Below are 27,397 nucleotides of genomic sequence, written 5' to 3' on the forward strand. Positions count from 1 at the left end.
CAGTGTGGAAAGTGCACTCCAATGGACAGGAACACTCTACAATGTGTAGTCAAAACTGTCAAACACATCACTACTACCAGCCTACCCGCCATCAAGGATATATGATGAAAGCTGACAGAAAAGGGCTAGGAACATTATGAAGGATCCCATCCACCCTGATCATGGACTGTTTGTCCCACTCTCATCAGGGAGGATGCGATGCAGCATCCACGCCAGGACCACCAGACTCAAAAACAGTTCCCTTTCCCCAAGCAGTAAGGTTGATTAACACCTCCACCCACTAACCCACCCCTCCCCACCCCCAACCACCACTACTTTATCACCTCTATCAGTCACCTTATGTACAGACACTCCTGTGCCTAGCATCACTTTATGGACATATGATCAATCTATGTATATATATCTATTTATATTTATTGTGCGCTTTTAATTAATCATTGTGTTCTTTATCTAATTGTGTTTTTTTTAATACTGCATCAGATCTGGAGTAACAGTTATGTTGTTCTGCTTTACACTTGTGTGCTGAAAATGACATGAAACAATCTAGAATCTTGAAGTGAGAGTCAGCCTCACGGACTTTGTGGAACTTACACAGGTCCATGGTTTATGCTGCAAGTGAGCCTTTATTTTAATTGATTGCATAATGTACAGAGAGCAATGAGAATGTGAAGCTTAACCATACAAGCAGCTGTTGAGGCAATCAGCAATGATTAATTTCAGAAACACATGTAAATACACTGAAGAGTCGCAGGACTTCTTAATGTGAGAAGAGGATTGCTTGAGTATAACACTGCCTCTCACCAGTTGGGTGTTTTGATGCTGTCCATTTTCATCTTCTTCATGGGTGCCATTGGTAATAGTTCCCATTGCAAATCACTCTGGAATGGAGTTACATCTGCACACAAGAATCTGGATCTGGAATATACCACTTAGCCCCTTCACTTTGTTCCATCATCCAGTCTAACCAAGATCGATCCAATCCTGGCCTCAGCACTTCATTCCTGCTTCTCTCCCTGACATTGAAAAAACCAGCCTCCCCTCCACTGAGTCTGTCTATACTTCCTGCTGCCTTGGGAAATCTACCAACATAATCACAATGCCATAAGGCACAGGAGCAGAATTGGGCTACGTGGCCCATCAGATCTATCATGGCTGATTTATTAACCCTCAACCCCATTCACCTGCCTTCCCCCCCATAACCTTTGACACCCCAACTAATCAAGAACCTATCAACCTCTGCCATAATTTACAAGGATGTTGCCTGGATTGGGGAGCATGCCTTATGAGAATAGGCTGAGTGAATTCGGCCTTTTCTCCTTGGAGTGACGGAAGATGAGAGGTGACCTGATAGAGGTGTACAAGATAATGAGAGGTATTGATCGTGTGGATAGTCAGAGGCTTTTTCCCAGGGCTGAAATGTTTTAAGGTGCTTGGAAGTAGGTACAGAGGAGATGACAGGGGTAGGTTTTTTACGCAGAGAATGGTGAGTTCGTGGAATGGGCTGCTGGCGGTGGTGGTGGAGGTGGAAACGGTAGGGTCTTTTAAGAGACTCCTAGATAAGTACATGGAGTTTAGAAAAATAGAGGGTTATGGGTAAGCCTTGGTAGTTCTAAGGTAAGGACATGTTCGGCACAGCTTTGTGGGCCAAAGGGCTTGTATTGTGCTGTAGGTTTTCTCTGTTTCTATCTATGTTTCTATAAATATATCCAATGTCTTGACCTTCACAGCCTTCTGTGGCAATGAATTCCACAGATTCACCACTCACTGGTTCAAGAAATTCTTCCTCATCTTTGTTCTAAATGGACGTCCCTCTATTCTAAGGCTGTGCCCTCTGGTCCTAGACTCCCGGAAACATTCTCTCCATATCCACTCTATCTAGGCCTTTCAATGTTCGATAGGCACACAAATCAGCTGATTCTCCTTTGTTAATCCTGTTCGCTATTTCTTCAAAGTATTCCACAGATCTGGCAGGCAAGATTTTCCCTTGAAACCGTGCTGACTACAGCCTACTTGATCATGTACCTCCAAGTATCCCGAGACCTCATCCTTAATAATCGACTCCAACATCTTCCCAACCACTGAGGTCACACTAACTGGCTTATACTTTCCTTTTTTCTGCCTCTCTCCCTTCTTGAACAGTGGGTGTGACATTTGCAATTTTCCAGTCTTTTGGAACCATTCCAGAATCTACTGATTCTTGAAGGATCATTACTAATGCCTCCACAATCTCTTTTGCCAACTCTTTCAGAACTCTGGGGTGTATACCATCTGGGCCAAGTAACTTATCTACCACCTTCAGACCTTGCAGTTTCCCAAGAACCTTCTCTCTAGTTTCGGTAACTTCACACACTTCATGCCCCTGACTTGGAACTTCCACCATACTGCTCGTGTCTTCCACAGTGAAGACTGATGCAAAATACTTATTCAGTTTGTCTGCTATTTCATTGTCTCCCATTACTACTTCTCCAGCATCGTTTTCAGTGGTCCAATATCCACTCTCACCTCCCTTTTACACTTTTTGTATCTGAAGAAACGTTTGGTATCCTCTTTAGGCTAGCTTACTTTTGTACCCATCTTTACCTTCTTAATGACCTTTATTGTTGCCTTCTGTTGGTTTTTAAAAGCTTCCGAATCCTCTAACTTCCCACTAATTTTTGCTCTATTATATGCTCCCACTTCGGCTTTTATGTTGGCTTTGACTTCTCTTGTTGCCACAGTTGTGTTATCTTGCCGTTAGAATACTTCTTCCTCTTTGGTATGTATATATCCTGTGCCTTCCAAATTGCTTCCAGAAATTTCAGCCATTGCTGCTCTGCCATCATCCTTGCCAGTGTTCTTTTCCTATCAATTTTGGCCAACTCCTCTGCAATTCCCCTTACTCCACTGTAATATTGATACTTCTAACTTTAGCTTCAGGGTGAATTTGATCATATTACCATCATTTTCTCCTTGGGATTCTTTTACTTTAATCTCTCTAATCAATTCTGGTTCATTGCATAACATCATCATCATTCAGGTGCCTTGCTGTTCGGCGTGGACGATCATGTCTCTCTATCCATCACAGTCCCTGACCCTCTGAATTGTAGTTGTTGCCTCCCCCGTTTCTAACCATGATGTTATTCCATCTGTCATTTTTATTCTCTGTCACCTCTGCTTCTTTTTCCTTCCAGCTTTCCAGTTGTAACTAAATGTCCTAACATCTCTCTTCACATGATGTGTCCAAAGAATTTTGATTGCAGTTTTCTGAATTTTTTTAAGTAATGTACATTTTGTTTTTGTTCTCTGTAGAACTTCCTCGTTGGCTATCCTGTCTGTATATGATATGCATAGCATTCTTCTGAGCAACCACACCTCTGCTGCATTGATTCTTTTTCCCATTGCATTTGTGATGGTCCATGACTCGCAGCCATACATCAATATAGGAAGAATGTAGCAGCTGAGAGTTCTAAGGCAGATGTCAATTGCTACTTTCTTGTTCGTTAGGATGTTTCTCATTTCTGTAAATGCTGTTCTTGTCATTGCTATTCTTGATTTTATGTCTGTTTCGCATTTGCCATCAGATGTTACCCATGATCCAAGGTACCTGAAGTTGTGAACTTGTTTCAGGATTTCATTTCCCAATTACGATCCCACAATTTGGGATATCAGGTTTCTTTGATATTACCATTACTTCAGTTTTCTTTTTGTTTACAGTTAGGCCAAGTCTTTCGCTCTCTGTGTTGATGGTAGATACTAGTTTCTGTAAATTTACTTCACTGTTTGCTATCAGTACTGTATCATCTGCATAGCGGAGATTGTTGATATTGTATCCTCCTATACTTATTCCAGCTAGGTCTTGTATAGTTCTCATGATGTTCTCACTGTACAGGGAGAACAGGTCTGGTGATAGAACACAACCCTGTCTGACTCCTCGCTTTATTGGCTGATATTCACCAATCTTGTTGTCTATCCGTATGGCTGCACTTTGTTGCCAGTAGAGATTCCTGATTATTCTTAGATCTCTTCCATCGATATTAATATCTTTAAGCATTTTCATGATGACTTGGTGTCTCACTGTGTGAAAGGCTTTTGTGTAGTCAATGAAACAGAAGTATTGGTCTTGTTGTACTTCTATTGACCTTTCGACAATATTTCGTTTGATGTTTCCTTGCCTTTGACAAAGCCGCACTGCTCTTCACTGATCTCTGGTTTAATTTGGTTTCTTATTCTGAGCATGATGATTTTAAGTAGAATTTTTGTGAGGTGGCTCATTAAACTGTGTTGTCCACACTCTGTTGCACCTGGTTTCTTTGGCAGTGCAATGAATACTGTCTTTAAAAGATCCAGTGGACCATTTTCATCCCTTACAATCCTTTTGCTTTTAACATACCTGTAGAATACCTTGGGATTCTTCTCCTTGTCTGCTAGGGAAACTTCATGCCTTCTTTTAGCCTTCCTGATTTCTTTCTCTTGCATTTCTTACATTCCATAGCATTTCATTCATTCCTACTTGCCTATACCTGCTATGCACCTTTTTTTTCCCTCTTAGCTAGGGTCTCGATATATCTTAAAAACCAAGGTTCCTTACACTTGTTATCTTTTACCTTTTATTCTGACAGGCACGTACAAGCTTTATACTCTCAAAATTTTGTTTTTGAAGGCCTCCCACTACCCAAGTACACCTCTGCCAGAAAATAGCCTGTCCCAGTCCACAATTGCTCTATCATTTATGATACTATCAAAATTGGCCTATCTCGAATTTAGAATCTCAACTTAAGGACCAGAACTATCTTTTGCATATTTACTTTAAAACTAAAGGCATTGTGGACACTGGATGCAAAGTGTTCCTCTACATAAGTTTCGGACACCTGTCTTGTCTCATTCCCTAATAGCAGATCCAGTCCTGACGAAGGGTCTCGGCCTGAAACGTCGACTGTGCTTCTTCCTATGGATTCTGTCCGGCCTGCTGCGTTCCACCAGCATTTTGTGTATGTTGTTCCAGTATCGCATGCTCTCTCATTGGGACTTCTACATACTGATGAAGGAAACTTTCCTGAACATTTTTGACAAACTCTATCCCATTCAGTCCTTTTACAGTATGAGATTCCCAGCTGATAACTGAAAAGTTAAAATTACCTGCTATAGAAACCTTGTTTCTTGCAACAGTCTGCGATCTCTTTACAAATTTGTTCCTCTAAATCCCTAGGACTGTTGGGTGGTCTGTAATATAGCCCCATTAAGGTGGTCATACCTTTCTTATTTCTCAGTTTCACCCATTAGTCGAGTTGTCGAGTTTTCCAGTCCATCATGACGGAGTACTGTTATAACATTTTCCCTGATTAGTAACATCACTCTTCCTCCTTTAGTCCCTCCCACTCTGTCCCATCTAAAAGAAAAGAACCCTGGAATATTGAGCTGCCAGTCCTGTACCCCCTGCAACCAAATCTCACTCATGGCTACAACGTCATAACTCCTGGTTTGATCCATGCCCTGAGCTCATCCAACTTCCTTCCGATACTTCTTCCATTGAAATGTACACAGCTCAGGACACTAGTTGCACCATGCTCAACCTTTTGATTCCTGAATTTGTCTGAGATCTTACCAACATCTGTCTCCACAACCTCTCCACAAAGTATCTGGCACTCTGGTTCCCATTCCCCTGCAAGTCTAGTTTAAACTCCAGCTTGCAGCATTAACAAACCTTCCTGCTAGGATACAAGACCCCTTCCCACCTTCCCTGGAAGAGAGCCCAATGATCCAAAAGTCTAATGCCCTCCCTCCTACTGTTGGTACTGAGTTTTGCACCTGGGAATAGTGTTTTGTTTAGCTATATACATGTGTATGGTTGAATGACAACTGAACTTGAGTTGGAATCCCTCAGTTTTTAATGACTCTCTTGTACTCAAAGCTTTGCTGATATGATTGTTCTCTTCCTCCAGCCCCTGTACATAATGCACTGATATCCTTAATATAATTCCACTTGCTTTCCTCTGCACCTTCCCTAGCATTCCTGCTGGAGTCCAGAACTGAATACAGTGCTCTAGCTGAGGCCTAACCAGTGACGTGATTTTGCATAAATGTTTGATTTTTATATTCAAAGCCCTTTCCCTGGGTGAGGGTCCCTCAGGACCCAGACCCATGTGCAGATATTTTTGGGAAATATAACCAAGTGTTAATTATACTTTAGCATCAGAAATTATTCAGATGAATTGCTCATTTTCTCCTTCAGCCACCATGAATATTTGGAAATCTTGGTGTAAACGCCATAGACCCGTTTGCTGCCACACTTTTCAGGGCCACCCCAAGAGACCAAACCCTGAGCTACCCAGCTCTCAGTGGCAGAGTCAAATGTAATGAATGCCCCTCCGCTGTCTCCCAGACACGTGTCTCGTCCACCCTCATAGAATCCAGCACAGAACATGTTATCTGTAACATTGTAGGTGTCTGAGCGCGACTCATAGCTGCTCTTACACTCTGCCTGAAGAGTGACTGGCAGCTTCACATACTGCAGGACATCTGACAGCATTGCCTGACCACCTCCAATGCCATCATCAATGGTCACGTTAGGGTCGGTGATTCCCCACCCAGCCACCACCCCTAGAGTGTTTGGTAGTGGTCCATCAGTCTCCTGAAGTCTGGGCAAACACAAGGGCATCACAAAATCATTCATAGACACCTTCTCTTTCATCTTTACCAGAGCAATGTCATTGTTGTAAGTCCTGGGATCAAAGGCCTTGTGTACGATTATTTTCTCGACCATCCTCTTTACGGCTTCTTCCTTTTGCTGGACATTGTGGAGTCCCAGGTAGATGGTGACATATTCACTGCGGACCAGAGTGATAGAATTGTCCCTCCTCTGAGACCGCAGTACGTGGGCTGCCGTCAGTACCCACCGTCTGGAAAGCAAGGCCCCACTCCCAAACCACTTGTCCTGTGGGACTCGGGTCATGTCCTCTACCACCACCAGTAACTGCCAGGGGAAGAAGCCTGGGCGAGCACTCAACCCTCCGATGATGCGCTTGTAGAGAGAAGGCAAGGTTCGAACCGGCTTCCCACAGACTATCAGTAACAAATAAAAGAGAGGTCAGCGCTCTAGTTACAGAACACAGGCACACAACATCCAACAGTGTGTTGTGTGTCACACTCATCACAATTCTATTAACCATTCTGTAGTCACTCACTCCTTCCATTTTAAGCACAAACAATGATCAGAAACTTCGCACTCCCTTTAAGCTTGCCGGTGACCAGAATGCAGTCAGAAGTGAACGTGGTGGCCAGACAGGATACATGCACGGACTATATGACTATACAGACACTGTAAGTAGACTATACATAACATTAAATTCGACATTGGTGTAAACACCAATTATGTAGGACATTAAATTGAACACTGTGTAAGCACTGACCATACAGGACATTAGTTCTGGTTATACACATAAAACGCATGATACTAGGCTGGTTAATAATACTGAAGATATTAATGTGGTCATGCTACAACAGTATACAAGTGCTGGTTACATAGGATGTTGGCGTGACTATCTCCATTAAGCACCAGGTACAGAATGAGTAGGAATTGGAGTTATTTTTTATTTATTTAGAGATAGAATGTGAAACAGGCCCTTCAAGACGTGTCACCAGCAACCCACCAATTTAACTAACCCAAGCCTAATCATGGAACAATTGACAATGACCAATTAACCTACTAACTGGTACATCTTTGGACTGTGGGAGGACAGCAGAGCACCCAGAGGAAACCCACGCAGTTCACAGAAAGGAACATACAAAAACTTGCTTACAGAGAAATTAAACTCTGAACTCCAACATCCTGAGCTGTAATAGCATTGCGCGAACTGGTACACTACCATGGGCTATTTATAGATGATCTCAATTAGTCAAAGGGAAGTTGGAAGGGGGATTGGAGAACAAGGCTAATCCATAACAACAATATGCAAGAAAGGAACAGCTATGGTGAGAGTGGCCGATGGTGAGGCTGCAGTGCTGTGTTTGAGGTTTAAGTGCTGAAGCTTTCTTAGCAGTTTTGCTGACAACACTGATCGGTGGCAAAATCTTGCTGGACTTGAGATGGCAGTGGTATGCTCCTCCAGTGTAATTAGAACCTAGAACAGAGAACAGTACAACACAGGAACAGGCCCCTTAGCCCAGATTGATGTGCCAAACCAATTAAATTAGAAATCAAATGGCCAACTAAACTAATCCCTTCAGCCTACACAATGTCCACATCCTTTCATTTTCCTCACATTCATGTGCTTATCTAAATGTTTCTTAAAAGCCACTGATGTATCTGCCTCTACCACCACCCCAGGCAGCACATTCCAGGCACCCACCACTCTCTGTGTGAAAAATTTGCCTCTCACGTCTCCTTTCATCTTAAATGCATGCCCTCTGGTATTAGACATTTTAACCCTGGGGGAAAAAAGTTATCATCTGTCTGCTCTGTCTATAAACTTATAAACGTCTCTCAGCTCTCCCCTCAGAGTAAACAATCCAAGTTTTACCAGCCACTTGTTATAGCAACCTCTCCAATCCAGGCAACATCCTTGTAAACCCCTTTTGCGCCCTCTCCAAAGCCTCAACACCCTTCCTATGAGACGACCAGAACTGTATGCAGCCTAACTAGAGTTTCATAAAGTTGCAACATAATTTCCTGACACGTGAACTAAAAAAAGCAAGCATGTCATATGCCTTAGACCATAAGACCATAAGACTATAAGGCAAAGGAGCAGAAGTCCGCCATTTGGCCCATCGAGTCTGCTCCGCCATTTTATCATGAGCTGATCCATTCTCCCATTTAGTCCCACTCCCCTGCCTTCTCACCATAACCTTTGATGCCCTGGCTACTCAGATACCTATCAATTTCTGCCTTAAATACACCCAATGACTTGGCCTCCACTGCACCTGTGGCAACAAATTCCATAGATTCACCACCCTCTGGCTAAAAAAAATTTCTTCGCATCCCTGTTCTGATTGGGCGCCCTTCAATCCTTAAGTCATAAGTTATCTCTTCCTTCAGTTAGTTCTGACGAAGGGTCTCGGCCTGAAACGTCGACTGTACCTCTTCCTAGAGATGCTGCCAGGCCTGCTGCGTTCACCAGCAACTTTGATGTGTGTTGCTTGAATTTCCAGATACAGATCTGCAGATACAGGAATTCCAGCATCTGCAGAATTCCTGTAGCTTGGACATGCAGCAGGTTAAGGAGGAGGCCTGAAGTGACAGAAGGCTGGAGAGTGAGAGACAGACAGACAGACTGCAACTGAGACTCCAACATGCTGCGTTGCCTCCCAGATGCCAGGGTCAAGGATGTCCTTAAGGGGTTGCAGCACATGTGCTATATCAAATTTAGGTTGTTTTCTCTGCAGTTGCAAAGGCTGAGGAGAGATCTGATAGAGGTTTATAAGATGATGAGAGGGATAGATAGAGTAGACAGGACAGTTTTTTTTCCCAGGGTCGAAATCTCTAATGCCAGAGGGTGATTTGAGCATTTGAGGTGAGAGCGGGTAATTTCAAAGGAGATGCAAGTTCTTTTCCACAGAGAGTGGAGGGTGCCTGGAATGAACTGCCTGGGGTGGTGGAGAGGGAGGGAGAGAGAGAGGGGGAGAAGAGGGAGAGAGAGAGGAAGAGAGAGGGAGAGAGAGAGAGAGAGAGAGAGAGAGAGAGAGAGAGGGGAGGGGGAAGAGGGAAGGGGGGGAGAAAAGAGAGAGAGAGAGAGAGAGAGAAGAAAAAAAAGTTCATTTGTTCCATATCCCATGGAGAGCATTCTGACAGGCTGCATCACTGTCTGCTATGGGGTTGTGGAGGGGGCTACTACACAGGACCAAAAGAAGCTACAGAGCATTGTAAATATAGTCAGCTCCATCTTGGATACTAGTCTACAAACTACCCAGGACATCTTCAGGGAGCGGTGTCTCAAAAAGTCAGCATTCATTATTAAGGACATCTAGCACCCAGGGCATGCCCTTTTCTCACTGCTACCATCAGGCAGGAGGTACAGAAGCCTGAAGGCACACACTCAGCGATTCAGGAACAGCTTCCTCCCCTCTGCCATCCGACTCCTTAATGGACATTGAACCCTTGAACACTATCTCACTTTTTTAATATATATTATTTCTGTTTTTTGCACAATTTATAATCTATTTTATATGCATATACCGTAATTGATTTACTTATTTATTATTATTTTTTTCTATATTATGTATAGAAATCGTGGACACATTGATAATCATTTTCCAATGTTCTATAGATTCAGGATCAGTTCCTGAGGATTGGAGGGTAGCTAATGTTTACCAATTTTTAAGAAAGGAGGGAGAGACAAAACAGGGAATTATAGACCAGTGAGCCTGACATCAGTGGTGGGGAAGATGCTGAAGTCAATTATAAAAGATGAAATAGTGGCACATTTGGATAGCAGTAACAGGGTTGGTCCGAGTCAGCATGGATTTACGAAGGGGAGTCCAAGGTTCACCAAGAGTAGTAGGAAACTGGAACAGTGGGAAGAGTAAAAAGCAACAAAGAACCACAAAGCGAGCAATAAAGAAAGGGAAGATAGATTATGAAAATAAACTAAGACAAAATATAAAAACAGACAGTAAAGGTTTTTATAATTATATGAAGCGGAAAAGGGTGGCGAAAGTGAACCCTTGGAGGATGAGAAGGGGAAATTGATATTGGGTAATAAGGAAATTGCAGAGGCTTTGAATGACTATTTTGTGTTGGTCTTCACGGTGGAGGACACGTCTAACATGCCAAAGAGAGATATTATGGATGCAATGGGTGGTGAGGGCCTCGATACAATAGCTATCACTAAAGAGGTAATGCTGAGCAAACTTGCGGGCCTGAAGTTAGATAAGTTCCCTGGTCCTGATGGAATGCATCCCAGGATACTGTAAGAAATGGCAGAAGTTATAATAGAGGCTTTGCTGATAATATACCAAAATTTTCTGGACTCTGGGCAGATCCCGACGGACTTGAAGACGGCAAATGTCACGCCACTGTTTGAAAAAGGATGTAGGCAAAAGGCAGGTAACTATAGGCCAATTAGTTTAACATCTGTAGTTGGGAAAATTCTTGAAGCTATTATTAAGAAGAAATAGCAAGGCATCTGGAAAGAAATGGATCTGTCAAGCAGATGCAGCATGGATTCAGCAAAGGCAGGTCCTGCTTGACTAAGTTCTTTGAGGATATAATGAGCACAGTGGATGGGGGGACAAATGGACGTTATTTACTTAGATTTCCAGAAGATGTTCAATAAGGTACTTTTTATACCTTATACTTTGCATAAAGGTGCTGCATAAGATAAGGACTTATCCATAAGCTAAGGAAGAATAGAGTTGGGGGTGATGTATTAGCATGGATAGGGGATTGGTTAACTAATAAAAAGCAGAGAGTTGGGATACATGGGTGTTAATCTGGTTGGCAATCGTTAGTGAGTGGTGTGCTGCAGGGTTCGGTGCTGGGCCCAAAACTGTTCACGATATACATTAACGATCTGGAAGAGGGACTGGGAGTAGTGTATCTAAGTTTTCTGATGATACTAAATTGAGTGGAAAAACAAATTGTGCAGAAGATACAGGTAATATGCAGAGAGATATCAATAGGTTAAGTGAGTGGGCAAGGGTCTGACAGATGGAATACAATGTTGGTAAATGCAAGGGCAACCACTTTGGAAGGAAAAATGAAAGAGCAGATTATTATTAAATAGTAAAAATTTGCAGCATGGTGCTGTGCAGAAGGACTTGGAAGTGCTTGTGTATGAATCACAAAAGGTTGGTTTGCAGGTGCAGCAGACTATAGTCATAACCATACTTTATTAATCCCGGAGGAAATTGGCTTCCGTTCAAGAAGGCAAATGGGATGTTGGCCTTCATTACTGGAGGGATTGAATTTAAGAGCAGGGAGGTTATTCTGCAACTGTACAGGGTACAGATGAGGCCACACCTGAATGGCCTCCCACTTGAAAAAGTAAGATGTACTGGCTTTAGAGGTGGTGCAGAGGAGGTTCACCAGATTGATTCCAGAGATGAGGGGGTTAGACTATGAGGAGAGATTGAGTCGATTGGGACTGTACTTGCTGGAATTTAGAAGAATGAGAGAAGAATGAGAAACATATAAAATTATGAAAGGGATAGATAAGATAGGGGCAGGAAAGTTGTTTCCACTGATCGGTGAGACTAGAACTAGGGGACATAGCCCAAGATTTGGGGAGTGGATTTAGGATGGACATGAGGAGGAACTGCTTTTCCCAGAGAATGGTGAATCTCTGCCCAATGAAGTAGTGGAGGCTACGTCAGTAAATATGTTTAAGACAAGGTTGGATAGATTTTTGCATAGTAGGGGAATTAAGGGTTATGGGGAAAAGGCAGGTAGATGGAGATGAGTCTATAGCCAGATCAGCCATGATCTTATTGAATGGTGGAGCAGGCTCAACGGGCCAGATGGCCGACTCCTGCTCCTATTTCTTATAGCTGGGTGACCAGAACCATGCCTGATGCTCCAAATGAGGTCTTGTTAATGCCTTGTACAGCTGTAGGATGATGACATTCTAACTGCTGTCCCCAGTGTCCTGACTGATGAAGGGAACTATGTTAGATTATTTCTTTTCCAACCTATCTGCCAGTGTCTTCACTTTCGGAGAACCATATACTCGTATCTCTAGGTCACTTTGTTTTACAACATTCTCCGGATTCCTGTTTTTACTGTGCAAATCCTGTCCTGGTTTAACTTCTCAAAATGTAACATTTAGCACTTGTTGGAGTTAAATTCCCTGTCATTGATTGATTGATTGATTTAAAGGTATAGCACAGTATTGTCCTTTCCGGCCCTTCGAAATGCACCACCTAGCAAACCCCAGATTAACCCCAACCCAACCACGTGACAATTTACAATGACCAATTAGCCTACATCTTTGGACCATGGAAGGGAAACTAGAGCACCTAGAGGAAACCCACATATTTATGGGAAGGACTTACAAACTTCTTACAAATGACACTGGAATTGAACTCTGAATTCTGAACTGTGGCATCCATTCCTTCTCCCACTATCCCAGTTGATCTCAGTATACAGAATAAGGTAGGTGATCTTGCAGCACATTTAAAAATTAGCAGGTATGACATTGTGGGCATCACTGAGTTGTGGTTGAAAGAAAATTATAGATGGGAGCGTAACATCTTTGGATACACATTGTATCAAAATGGTAGCAGGTAGGCAGAGGGGGTGAACTGGTTCTGTTGGTAATGTGACGACAAACCTAGTTATCAGAAGATGAGGGAGATAAGGGAAACAAATGGAGAAACGTTCTGAGAGAGGAGAGAGAGATAATGAAAAGAGACACCAGTCCGAGTATTGACAGACCGGTTGCTTTGAACCTGAACTGTTTGAAGTTTGGTGGACAGGCGATACCCCAGCAGGGGGATAAAAAGAACAGGTTCGCTAAGGCACGACAGACACCACGAGGTCACGAGATAACGAGACCCTGGAAAAGCGGTGTGCCCCCACAAGTTGGTGGGAGTTTAGAGGTCTGATTACGGGAACCGACCATAGACACACAGGGTGAAAAGGTACGATCGGCGGGAACCTGGTGTGTGTGTCCGCCCTTGCCTGGGTGCTGGGTTCACCGCGGAAGAACGGTCGTATCCGGAATGGAGGAGTCACAGTCGGTGACCACAGAAGACATAAAAGGGCTCGCCCAAAAGCTAACTGCGAAGAACATCAAGGTCTGTCTGAATCAGATTTGCATATCATCCTCTCTCTCTCTCCAACGGCACAACAGCGATTACTGCGAACTGTGCTAAGCTGAATTGAACTCTACGTCATTTGAGACTGATCATTTTACCCCTAGACTGCGATAGAGCTTGTTTGATTCCTATTACCCTAGTTCTGTGTACATGTGTGTTTTATCATTGCTAACCTGTTGCATTTATATCCTTACGATTAGAATACTGTGTTACTTATTTCTTTAATAAAACTTTATTAGCTCCTTTAAAACCAGACTCCAACTAAGTGGTCCATTTCTGCTGGTTTGGCAACCCAGTTACGGGGTACGTAACAGTAAAAAATGAAATCAAGTCCTTAGGAAGAGGTGACATAGGATCTGTAGATGTAGAATATCTGTGTATAAAGTTAAAAAATCTGCAAGAGTAGAAAGACCCTGATGGGAATTAGATACAGGCCTCCAACCGGTAGTCAGGATGTGGGCTGCAAATGATGGGAGAGAGAAAACACATGTCAAAGGGGCAATGTTGCAATAGTCATGGGGGACTACAATATGCAGGTACAGTGCCGTGCAAAAGTTTGGGACCCTGGTCAAAATGTCTGTTACTGTGAATAGCTAAGCAAGTAAAAGATGACCAGATTTTCAAAAGGTATAAAGTTAAAGATGACACATTTCTTTAATATTTTAAGCAAGATTACTTTTTTATTTCCATCTTTTACAGTTCCAAAATAACAAAAAAGGAAAAGGGCCCGAAGCAAAAGTTTGGGCACCCTGCATGGTCAGTACTTACTAACACCCCCCTTGGCAAGTATCACAGCTCGTAAACGCTTTCTGTAGCCAGCTAAGAGTCTTTCAATTTTTGCCCATTCTTCCTTGCAAAAGGCTTCTAGTTCTGTGAGATTCTTGGGCCGTCTTGCATGCACTGCTCTTTTGAGGTCTATCTACAGATTTTCAATGATGTTTAGGTCGGGGGACTGTGAGGGCCATGGCAAAACCTTCAGCTTGCACCTCTTGAGGTAGTCCATTGTGGATTTTGAAGTGTGTTTAGGATCATTATCCTGTTGTAGAAGCCATCCTCTTTTCATCTTCTGCTTTTTTACAGACGATGTGATGTTTGCTCCCAGAATTTGCTGGTATTTAATTGAATTCATTCTTCCCTCTACCAGTGAAATGTTCCTCGTGCCACTGGCTGCAACACAAGCCCAAAGCATGATCGATCCATCCCCGTGCTTAACAGTTGGAGAGGTGTTCTTTTCATGAAATTCTGCACCCTTTTTTCTCCAAACATACCTTTGCTTATTGCGGCCAAAAAGTTCTATTTTAACTTCATCAGTCCACAGGACTTGTTTCCAAAATGCATCAGGCTTGTTTAGATGTTCCTTTGCAAACTTCTGATGCTGAAATTTGTGGTGAGGATGCAGGAAAGGTTTTCTTCTGATGACTCTTCCATGAAGGTCATATTTGTGCAGGTGTCGCTGCACAGTAGAACAATGCACCACCACTCCAGAGTCTGCTAAATCTTCCTGAAGGTCTTTTGGGGTCAAACAGGGGTTTTGATTTGCCTTTCTAGCAATCCTACAAGCATTTCTCTCGGAAGGGTTTCTTGGTCTTCCAGACCTCAACTTGACCTCCACCGTTCCTGTTAACAGCTATTTCTTAATTATATTACAAACTGAGGAAACGGCTACCGGAAAACGCTTTGCTCTCTTCTTATAGCCTTCTCCTGCTTTGTGAGCATCATTTATTTTAATTTTCAGAGTGCTAGGCAGCTGCTTAGAGGAGCCCATGGCTGCTGATTGTTGGGACAAGGTTTGAGGAGTCAGGGTATTTATAACGCTTTGAAATTTGCATCACGTGGCCTTTCCTAATGATGACTGTGAACAAGCCATTAGCCCTAACAAGCTAATTAAGATCTGAGACCTTGGTAAAAGTTATCTGAGAGCTCAAATCTCTTGGGGTGCCTAAACATTTGCATGGTGCTGCTTTCCTTTTTTTCACTGTAAAATTGTACAAAACAAAAATAATACACTAATCTTGCTTAAAATATTGAAAAGAATGTTTCATCTTTAACCTTATGACTTTTGGAGTTCATCTTCTATTCACTTAACTATTCACAGTAACAGAAATTTTGACCAGGGCTGCCCAAACTTTTGCATGCCACTGTAAATTGTGAAAATCAGGCCATAGGAGGAAGGGATGAAGTACTCAGCCAAGAGGTTTGAGGGAATGAAGGAAGTAGGTTTGGGAGTGAGCTGACTGACCCTCGTTTTATGTTAACATTCCAGGGGGATGTGGTGATAGTGAATGCCCAGGACAGATGAGTTAACATTTCACATACTGATATAGCTGCAGACCCAGTCCCTAATCTCTGCTGCCTGACAGTGGGCATGAGACCGTCATGGCACGTGGAGAGGATGTATCCTATAGTGGGGGAGTCTAGAAGCAGAGGACACATCCTCAGAATAGGACGCCCATTTAGAAGGGGGATGAGGAGGAATTTCTTTAGCTTGAGTGTGGTGAATGTGTGGGATTCATTGCCCTAGATGGCTGTGGAGGCCAAGACTTTACGTATATTTAAGGCAGAGGTTGATAGATTCTTGATTGGGACATGAAGGGATATGGAGAGATGGTAGGAGATTGGGGCTGAGAGGAAAATTGATCAGCCATGATGAAATAGCAGAGCAGACTCAATAAGTCAAATGGCCTAATTCTGCTCCTGTATTTCATGGTCTTATGATCATAATTGTCTGCTTGTATTACTTATATATAAGTAACTGCTCCGTGTGCTTCCAAGTGGTCACAGTGTATATATGCAGTTGTTCAGCGTGTCCCGCTGTGGTTACATGTGTATGATTCTGAAAAGCACTGGAAGCTTCTCCAGTGCTGCATTATTTGAATAAGGGGTGTCTGATTGGTTGATTCTTATCTGCAAATTTGAATGGAATATTTCTTACCTATATGAAGGGTGATTGATAAGTTCGTGGCCTAAGGTAGAAGGAGTCAATTTTAGAAAACCTAGCACATTTATTTTTCCTGCATTTACACACTTATTCCAGCAGTCATGAAGCATATGGATCCCTTCTTTGTAGAAGTCGGCGTTTTGGACCTCCAGAAGTGGTCCACAGTAGGGGTGATTGATAAGTTCATGGCCTAAGTTAGAAGGAGAAATGGAGAAACTTCAAACTTTCTGCATTTTCACTCAAAGAGTTGAACTGCACATGCATGTAACGAGAGCTGTATAACTTATCTCCTTCTTCCTTGGGCCACAAACTTATCAATCACCCCTGCTGTGCACCACCTGGAGGTTCAAGACACTCTCGTTACATGCACATGCAGTTCAACTCTTTGAGTGATAATGCAGAAAGTTTGAGGTCAATAACTCATCTCTTTCTACCATAGGCCACGAACCTATCAATCACCCCTGCTGTGGACCACTTCTACAAAGAAGGGATCCGTATGCTCCACAACCTCTGGACTAAGTGTGTAAATGTAGGAGGGTGCTATGTCGAAAAATAAATGTGCTAGGTTTTTGAAAATTGACTCCTTCTACCTTAGGCCACGAACTTATCAATCACCCCTCGTATGTTTAAAAAGAACTGACCACACAGTGGCACCATCTATTTTTGCTTCTCTCTCTCTTCACTTATGGACCTCTTTTACTGACCATTTTTCAACTCTCTTTGTTCTATTAATGCTTAATGAAACAATCATGAAACAACAAGTTTTATGCCTCTTTGCTGACTTCTGAAAGAACCTTGGGTGTAAAAGATGGCAATTTGGACAAAAGGGATAGGTATACGCTTAACAAGAATGTTAGAACAGCAAGGTGTAGATCCAGAGTTAGAAGCACTGTCATGCTGTTGGCATAGAGGCAAGAGTATTGACTGAAGCAGAGGGGTGGGAAAGGGAATAGCAGATGGAACCTAACTTGGCAAAGTGTGTGTAACATTTTGAATAACAGGGTTGAAATGTTTAGTCAACAATGAGATCGTGAAGACTGTAAGGATGAGTGAGATGTGATGATCACATGAAAAAACTATTAAATGATAGGCTATGTGGCCACAATATAATTAAAAAGACATTATAAGCTTTGACTCCCAGTGCACCTTCTGAAAGAGGGATTAATCTTAGCATTAAGATGGTCTGATTAAGAAAGACAGCTCGCATGACATACGTACGCCCACACCACCCTTCCATTATATTTCCTCCTTACCCTCCTGTAATCTCCCCTCTCTACCTCCCTTGTTCCACCTTGCTCGTCAATTAGACCTCACCATCTGCAGCCCTTCGTCACCTCCACCCTTCACCTCACAGCCTCTGTCATTATTCCCACACTCCCTCATCCATCTACCCACCACTACCCCCTTCACCTCCTAGCCCTCATCACTATTCACACTTTCTCCATGTGCCTACCACTCTCCTCCTCCAGATCCGCCCATCACTTCCCAGGCTTTGTCACTATTCCCACTCTTCCCTCCTCCACCTGCCTGTTACTCCTCCTGACTTGGATTCACCCATCACCTCTCAGCCTCTCTCAGTATCCCCACTCTCCCTTCCTCCACCTGTCTGTTACCCCTGCTGACCTGGTTTCACCCATCACCTCCCCATCTCTATCACTATTCCCACTCTTCCCTGTTCCAACACACATTTCCGACTCAGATCCACATATCTCTTGCCAGCTCTTGCTCCACCCCTTCCATTCACCTTTATAATGGCTAACTCCCCTCTATCCTTCAGTCCACATGAAGGGTCTTGACAAGAAGCGCTAGCTATCCATTTCCCTCTATAGACGCTGTCTCACCTGCTAAATACTCCAGCATTTTTTAATATTTTGTTTGTTTTCATCACTCTATGGCTGGACTTTACAAACAGAGTTTCTAAATGCACATTTCAAGCCCTGAACGCCCTTCCCTTGATTTCATATTAAGGGATGGCACACAGCTGACAATATACAATACACTAGAGGAGACCGCCCCTGTCTGCAAATGGAGTAGCAGCAATTTTGTAGTGCTCTTAGTTTCCTTTCTCTCCCCCTAGTTTAAACTTCGAATTTAAAATTTTTGTTTGCTGATTCTTGAGGGGGAATAATATGTCTATGTCTACGAGGAGTGAGAAGAACCTGTCTGAACCTAGTGATAAAAGTAATGGAAAATGAAAGATGCCAAAGGAAAGATCTGCTGAAATGCCACCATGGGCTGAAGATATCGATCAGACACTGAATTCAATTAAAGACCAGAATGGATCAATTAAAGACCAACTGGAAAAGAATAGTAATGAAATGACATAAAAGTTGCTGGTGAACGCAGCAGGCCAGGCAGCATCTCTAGGAAGAGGTGCAGTCGACGTTTCAGGCCGAGACCCTTCGTCAGGACTTCGTCTCGGCCTGAAATGTCGACTGCACCTCTTCCTAGAGATGCTGCCTGGCCTGCTGCGTTCACCAGCAACTTTTATGTGTGTTGCTTGAATTTCCAGCATCTGCAGAATTCCTGTTGTTTTAGTAATGAAATGAAGTCATTCCTGGGAAAACTTAAAGACTTGGAAACTCAAGTTATTACACATGAAGAGTAATTCAAGTTAACTAAGCTACAACCCGTTTGGAAATATATCAAAATAAGATTATAGACCTGGAAACTAGGTCTCGTCGAAAGAATATACGAATTGTTGGGCTGCAAGAGGGAGCTGAAGATGGAGATTTAACTGCTTACTCTGGTAAGCTTTTTCATACTTTATTTCCTACCATTTTATCACAGCCGCCTGCGATAGAAAGAGCACACAGAGCATTTACTTCCAAATTTAAGGATCCAAATAAACCAAGATCTGTTCTGGTTTGTTTTCATCACTTTAAAATTAAAGATCAAATAATGTGACAGGCAAGAAAACAGAGAGCTTTTAGACTTAAGGAGTCTGAGCTCTGCTTTTATGAAGATTATCCGAGGGAGGCAATGGAACAAAGATCAAGATTTGCTTTGGTAATGAAACAGGCATATGATAAGAAACTGTTTCCTTTTCTATGTTACCCAACAAGAATTAAAGTTTTTCCTCCTAGCTCTCCTCCTCGTACATTTTTTGATCCAAAAGCCGCACTGGACTTTGTTCAGACTATACCTGCTGCTACTACTGACGCTGCTACCGAATGAACGATCTGAAAGGTTTTTTTGGTAATCTGTATATTATTCGCATTTCCAAAAGAAGATTTATGAAGGTTACTTGGATATTCCATTGAGACACTAATAAAAGAAGATAAGGAAATTTGTTCATTATTGCATATTATTGGTTTTCTTTTGGAAAGAGGATTTATGGTTCAAGTATGACTGTTTAAATGGTTATTTGGACATTTGACTGAGAAAAGAAGATAAAGGGATTTGTTTCTTTAACCTAATACCTGGTTTTGTTTCTTCCTTAATTAACTAACTGGTAGTTTTTTCCTACTAATAGGGCTTCTTTTTATATATGTATTTGGAAGGGTTTAATTACTTATGATATTATTAATTAGTATTTTTGAAAATTTAGTTGGGTTAAATATACTATTAACTTTTTTTCTGTTTTATTATAGCGTCTTATAACCGAAATTAAAGTTTTTCTAGGGATTTAATGTTAAACTTAAAGATGGTGCTGGTTTTTCTCTCTAAGAGATAACATTATTTTCATTCTTTCTTGTTTAATCGATGATGGAATGTAAATACTTTCCTTTGTTGAGACTTTATCGTCTTTCTTACATGGTCACTTTATTTTTTACTAACTAGGGGGAGGGAAAGAAAATACAGACAGAGTGGTCCTTGGCTTTGTTTCTATCATAGATTGTTTGCCTTTTTTTCAGGCTTCCGGGGGGGGGGGTGAGTTTTTTCCCATTGAGTGGTTCCGGAGCATGTGTGTTTTTTATGTGGTTGTATTCTTCATTGCCACCAATTTTGATCATCCCTTATTGGTATGTGCTCTGCGCATGTGTAAAATAGAATAACATTATAGTATGGTATTTAAATGGATTAATGTAATAAGTTGGAATGTACATGGTTGAAATCATCCTATCAAACGAAAAAAGACTTTTAAAATTATTGATCGATTCCAATCTGATATAATTTTTGCTCAGGAGACACATATCAGGGAGGGAGAACAAAATAGATTTTTTAGATGGTGGAGAGGCTTACAATTCCACTCTACCTCTCAGAGTAAAACTAAAGGCGTGTCTATCTTTATTAAATCTAATATATTTATTCAAGAGGATATTGAATCAGATTCTAATTGTAGATTTTTAATTGTTAAAGGAGTGATCTGTAACAGAAAAGTTGTTTTGGTCAGTCTGTATGGTCCTAACTTAGATGGTCCTTCTTTTTTACTGCCTGATTTAAATGAATATATGTTGATAATGGGCGGGGATTTTAACTGTTGTTTAAATCCTATGATTGACAAGAGCTCAACCAATCAGTGACTTCCAAATCATTCCGCGTCACTTATTAACTCCTTTTTGATTGATTTTGGATTGATCGAATTATGGAGACATCTGCATCCCGATAACAGAGAATATTCCTTCTTTACACATATCTATAAAAAATATTCGAGGATTGATTATATTATAATCGATCTCCACTTTTTGGCTAGTGTTAAAAATTGTGAATATGACACTATTGCTATATCTGAACATGCGCCTCTGAGTTTATCCTTTGAACTTGATGATGTCATTCTCGCCCATCCACCATGGCACGTGTCTCAGACATTATTGCAAAACTCTGACTTAGTCAGTTTTATTGATAAAAGAATTTTTTCTTTTTAATGATACAGGGGGTACATCCAAATTAATTATAGGGGATAAATTTAAACTTTGTAGTTTAATTTATCAAAATTACTTTTTTAAGCCTTCTTTGAGTGATCCAGTTTTTTTACTTTGGAAAAATAGAGGCATTAATTCTTTTTTGCATTTATTTAAAGAAGATAGATTGGTGTCTTTTGAACAATTAGTTGATAAATATTCTCTTTCATACTCACACTTTTTACAATACCTTCAAGTTAGACATTTCCTACAAAAATTTTTAAGTAATGTTCCTTATATATTGGAGGCTGACCTGTTAGATATTATTATGAGTATGAACCCTTCGATGAAGGGTTCTATTGGAAGAATTTATAATTTATTATTACAATGGGATAAGCGTCCTTTATTTAAGATTAAACAGGATTGGGAAAAGGAACTCAATTTGACTTTTATGACGGAGGATTGGATGCGGATTCTGAAGCTGGTTAACTCTTCTTTGATCTATGCTAGTCATTCACTGATTCAATTCAAAATTGTACATCGTTACCATTTGACGAAGGAGAGACTCTCTAAAATATTTCCTAATGTTGATAGTTATTGTGATAGATGTAAAACTGAGATAGCTATACTGACACATATGTTTTGGTCTTGTTCTATACTGGAACAGTTCTGGAAGTCAGTTTTTTTGACAATTTCTAAAGCACTTAAAATTAATCTACAACCTAACAAATTAACTGTGCTTTTTGGAATAATTCCTCAAAATATCCATAGTATTTATGTGTCTGAACAATATGTTATTGCATTTGTTACATTGATAGCTAGGAGGGCCACTTTGTTGAAGTGGAAGGATCTATCAGCTCCTACTTTGTCACAATGATTCTCTCAAGTGATGTTATGTCTTAGTTTGGAGAAAATTAGAAGTCGAATCTTTGAACCTTTATTTGATTTTGAGAAAAGTTGGGGCTCATTTGGTCATTATTATCATTCGAGCTAATTGATAGATTTTCTCCATGATCTAATTGTAAATTGTTTTGGTATATTTTTCTTTATTGCTGGCAGTTTGATGTTTACTTCTAGAAGCTTTTTGTATGACGCATAGCTCAGGGGTTGTACACCTAATGGGTTTTTTTCCCACTTTTTCTGCTCAGAAGGGTTTTTTTATTATCACAAAATTTTCTAATCTTTAAGATAATGATTTTTCTCCTTGAGACATTGTAAGTGTTGTTACTTCGATGTACTTGTGTACCTTTTTTGAATAATATAATAATAAAAAGATTTGAAAAGAATACAGTAGAGTCCGGTTAATTGAGCCATCAGTTAATCAAGGCAGCCACTTATTTGGGACAACTTTTAAAAAGCAAAAACTAATGGAGAAAAAAGCCGGGATTCCCTTTGTTTATTTGGGACACTGTGCTGTATAATTGGGACAAGAGACTGTTGCTAAACAGTTTCTAACTAGCGGCAGTTGTGCATCGTGTCGCCGTTACACACTACACCAATATTACAGCAAACATTTTTAAAATAGCATCAATTACATAATTTTGTGTTCAAAAAACAGATATCTTTGTCACTGACAATTGACAAGAAATAAGCAATAAGACAATTCATAATGGTTTTGCTCACTGTGGCTTCAATCATTCAAGTTTGGAGATTCCAGAAATGGCTGAGAGTGAATATTCAACAATTTCACTGCTACATCAAGAATTGAAAATCAAAAATCATCTTGAATATTACAATGAAAATGAAGATTTGGAAGATGCAATCATCAAAAGCATTGTATGAAGGTAGTTCATTATCTGTACTAGGTCTGCTGATTTTGTTCATTTACAGTCAAAAGTAGGGGACGTCGATAAGTTCCTCCATCAATATTAGGAACTAATAGTCAGTTTTATAGTTCTGTAGTAGTGTCAGTAGTGTTCCAATTTGTTCTGTATTTCATTTAAATACACAATTTGTTATTCAGTTTGTTTTTTTCATATCTTTTAACTTCCCATGAAACTTCAGCTTATTAGGGCAGCCACTTAATTGGGCCAAAATGTACAGGTTCTGAAGTGTTCCAATGAACCGGAATCCACTGTAACTGTTTGGTTACTGACAGAGGTCAGCCAAGAGCAAAAACATGCCCAAGAACAGCCTTACCTGGATAACAGATAGGGAGATCGGTACCCAATTCATCATTCACCCAAAAACTGTTCTCCATACAGGTGTATGTACCTGGAGAAAAACAGTATTGAAATTAGACTAACACTGTAGAATCTAGTACACAAAGAGGACAGAGCAAAACCATTCCTCTCGGACATTCTAATCCTAACATTACATTTGTCTTCCTTACCACCAACTCAACTTGCATGTTATCCTTTAGGGAATCGTGGATAAGGACTCCCAAGTGCCTTTGCATCCCTGATTTCTGAACTTTCTCCCCGTTTATACCATGGTAATTCAAGTGTTCATCTAGATAAGTACTTTTACAATGCCAAGAGTCTCTTCCTCCAACACCATCTCAGACAGTGTGTTCCAGACTGAACGTGCCTCTGGATAAATAAAATCTAGCAACAATTCTTTCTAAACTTCTTATTTTTTACCCAAGCTGCGCCACATCTGCTTCGGGGGTAAACTGTCTATAGTGGCTTTTTCCACTGATTTTGGGTGTGACTACAACCAGAGGTCATAGGTTAAAAGTGAAAAGTTTAAGGGAACTTGAGGGGCAATTTCTTTACTCACAGGGTAATAAGAGTGTGGAATTGGCTGCTAATTCCACAAGTGGTGCATGCGTGCTTGATTTCAATGTTTAAGTGAAGTTTGGATAGATACATGGATAGTAAGAAATGGAGGGCTATGGTCCTGGTGCAGGCTGATGGAAGTAGGCAGTTTAAATGGTTTTGGCATGGAGTAAATGGGCTGAAGGGCCTGTTTCTGTGCTTTACTTTTCTATGACTCAAGATGCTTCTCATAATTCTGCAAACATCAACTGGATTCCCCCCTTCAGCCTCCTTCACTTCAACAGAAACAAATCCAACCTCTCCTAAGAGCTTAAATGTTCCATGAGAGGGTCTGGAGGTGGTTTATGAAAATTGTCCGGAGACTGAAAGGGTTAATGTATGAGTAGTGACTGATGGCTCTGGCCTGTACTCACTGGAGTTCAGAAGAATGAGGGAGGATCCTCATTAGAAGAATGATGGAGACACTAACAGTATGCCAGAGTCCGGAGTATCAGGGAGCAGGAGTGAGTGTCATTGCTATTACAAGGGAAAAATTGCTAGGCAAACTCAAAGGTCTTAAGGTGGAATTGAATTGAATTGAATTGACTTTATTTCTTACATCCTTCATATACATGAAGTCTAAAAATCTTTACATTACTTCTCCATCTAAATGTGCAATGTGCAATCATAGTAATTTATAATAGAACAGTCAATGTAATAATAGATTACACTAAAATCAGCATGATTTCATCAGCCTGATGGCCTGGTGGAGGAAGCTGTCCTGGAGCCTCTTGGTCCAGGCTTTTATGCTGTGGTACTGCTTCCCAGATGGTAGCAGCTGGATAAGTCACCTGGGCCAGATGGACTACATCCTAGAGTCCTGAGAGAGGTTGCTGAAGAGATAACACATGCATTGGTCATGATCTTTCAAGAATCACTTGATTCTGGCATGATCCAGGAGGACTGGAAGATTGCTCTCCACTCTTTAAGAAGAGGGGAAGGCAAGAGAAAAAAACTTATAGCCAGTTAGCCTAACCTCAGTGGTTGTGTAAGTGTTGGAGTCCATTATTAAGGATGAGATTACGAGGTACTTGGAGACTAATGATAAAATAAGTCAAAGTCAGTATTGTCTCTGTGAAGGGAAATCTTGCCCGACAAATCTGTTAGAGTTCTTCGAGGAAGTAACAAGCAGGGCGGACAAAGGAGAGGCAGTGGATGTTATTTACTTGGATTTTCAGAAGGCATTTGATAAGATGCCACACATGAGGCTGCTTAAAAAGACAAAATCCAATGACTTTACAGGAAAGATACTGGCATGGATAGTGGAATGGCTAACAAGCAGGAGGCAGTGAGTGGGAATAAAAGGGGCCTTTTCTGGTTGGCGGCCAGTGACTAGTGGTGAACCTCAGGGGGTCGGGGGACCACTATTTTTCACAACGTTTGTCAGTGATTTAGATAATGGAATCAATGGCTTTGTGGCAAAGTTTGCGGATGATACAAAGATAGGTGGAGAGGTAGGTAGTGCTGAGGAAGCAATGTGATTGCAGCAGGATTTAGACAAATTGGAAGAATGGGCAAAAAAATGGCAGATGGAATACAGTATTGGGAAATGTATGATAATGTATTTTGGTAAAAGGAACAATAGTGCGGACTATTATCTAAATTGGGGTGAAAGTTCAAACATCAGAGGTGCAGACGGACTTCGGAGTCCTCATGCAAGACTCCCAGTAAGTTAATTTACAGGTTGAGTCTGTGGTAAAGAAGCCAAATACAATGTTGACATTAATTTCAAGGAGAATAGAACATAAAAGCAAGGAGATCATGCTGAGCCTTTGTAAGACACTAGTCAGGCTGCACTTGGATTATTGTCGCAAACACAAGGAATTCTGCAGATGCTGGAAATTCAGACAACACACATCAAAGTTGCTGGTGAACGCAGATTGCCAGGCAGCATCTCTAGGAAGAGGTACAGTCGACGTTTCAGGCCGAGACCCTTCGTCAGAGACCCTTGGATTATTGTCAACAGTTTTGGGCCCCATATCTCAAAAAAGATATGTTGACATTGGACAGAGTCCAGAGGAGGTTCACGAGGGTGATTCTGGGAATGAAGGGGTTAACATATGAAGAGGGTTTGGCAGCTTTGGGGCTGTACTCACTGGAATTTAGAAGAATGAGGGGGGATCTCATTGAAACCTACTGAATGTTGAAAGGATTAGAGAAGGTGGATATGGAGATAATGTTTCCTATGGTGCGAGTATCCAGAACTAGAGGGCACAGCCTCAAAATTGAGGGGCAACCCTTTAAAACAGAGGTAAGGAGGAAGTTTTTTAGCCAGAGAGTAGTAAATCTGTGGAACGTTCTGCCACAGACTGTGGTGGAGGCCAAGTTTGTGGGTATATTTAAGCTGGAAGTTGATAGTTTCCCGATCAGTCAGGGCACCAAAGGGCAAGAAGGCAGATGTATGGGGCTGAGTGGGATCTGGGATCAGCCATGCTGGAATGTCAGAATAGACTCAACAGGCTGAATGGTCTAATTCTGCTCCTATGTCTTATGGTCTTATGATCTTATTAAAACTTATCGAATATTGAAACGCCTAGACAGAAAGGATGTGTTGAGGATGTTTAGAATGGTGGGGTGTCTAGGACCAGAGAGCTCAACCTCAAAATAAGACCATAAGACCATAAGACAAAGGAGCAGAAGTTGTCCATTCGGCCCATCGAGTCTGCTCCGCCATTTTATCATGAGCTGATTCATTCTCCCATTTAGTCCCACTCCCCCGCCTTCTCACCATAACCTTTGATGCCCTGGCTACTCAGATACCTATCAATCTCTGCCTTAAATACACCCAATGATTTGGCCTCCACTGCTGCCCTTGGCAACAAATTCCATAGATTCACCACCCTCTGACTAAAAAAATTTCTTCGCATTTCTGTTCCGAATGGGCGCCCTTCAAACCTTAAGTCATGCCCTCTCGTACTAGACTCCCCCATCATGGGAAACAATTTTGTCACAACCACTCTGTCCATGCCTTTCGACATTTGAAATGTTTCTATGAGGTCTTCCCTCATTATTCTAAACTCCAAGAAATACAGTCCAAGAGCGGAAAAACGTTCCTCATATGTTAACCCTCTCATTCCCAGAATCATTCTAGTGAATCTTCTCTGTACCCTCTCCAACGTCAGCACATCCTTTCTTAAATAAGGAGACCAAAACTGCCCACAGTACTCCAAGTGAGGTCTCACCAGCGC

At 41.4% G+C, this 27,397-nt stretch overlaps 1 protein-coding gene across 2 annotated transcripts in view; it reads right to left on the minus strand.

Annotated features, from left to right (window-relative positions):
• Positions 1-600: 600 nt before the first annotated feature.
• The window catches only part of masp1 (MBL associated serine protease 1), a 208,818-nt gene continuing 182,021 nt past the window's right edge, over positions 601-27,397 (minus strand). For both annotated transcript variants that reach the window (XM_072254845.1, XM_072254843.1), the window contains 2 exons: positions 23,590-23,664; positions 601-7,038 (listed from right to left, as the gene is read on the minus strand). In XM_072254845.1, coding sequence (XP_072110946.1) covers positions 6,176-7,038; positions 23,590-23,664 — 938 coding nt within the window. In that variant the 3' untranslated portion in view covers positions 601-6,175. The remainder of the gene's footprint in view (positions 7,039-23,589; positions 23,665-27,397) is intronic.

The sequence above is a fragment of the Mobula birostris genome, chromosome 4 (assembly GCF_030028105.1).
Source record: "Mobula birostris isolate sMobBir1 chromosome 4, sMobBir1.hap1, whole genome shotgun sequence".
Taxonomy (NCBI): Eukaryota; Metazoa; Chordata; class Chondrichthyes; order Myliobatiformes; family Myliobatidae; genus Mobula; species Mobula birostris.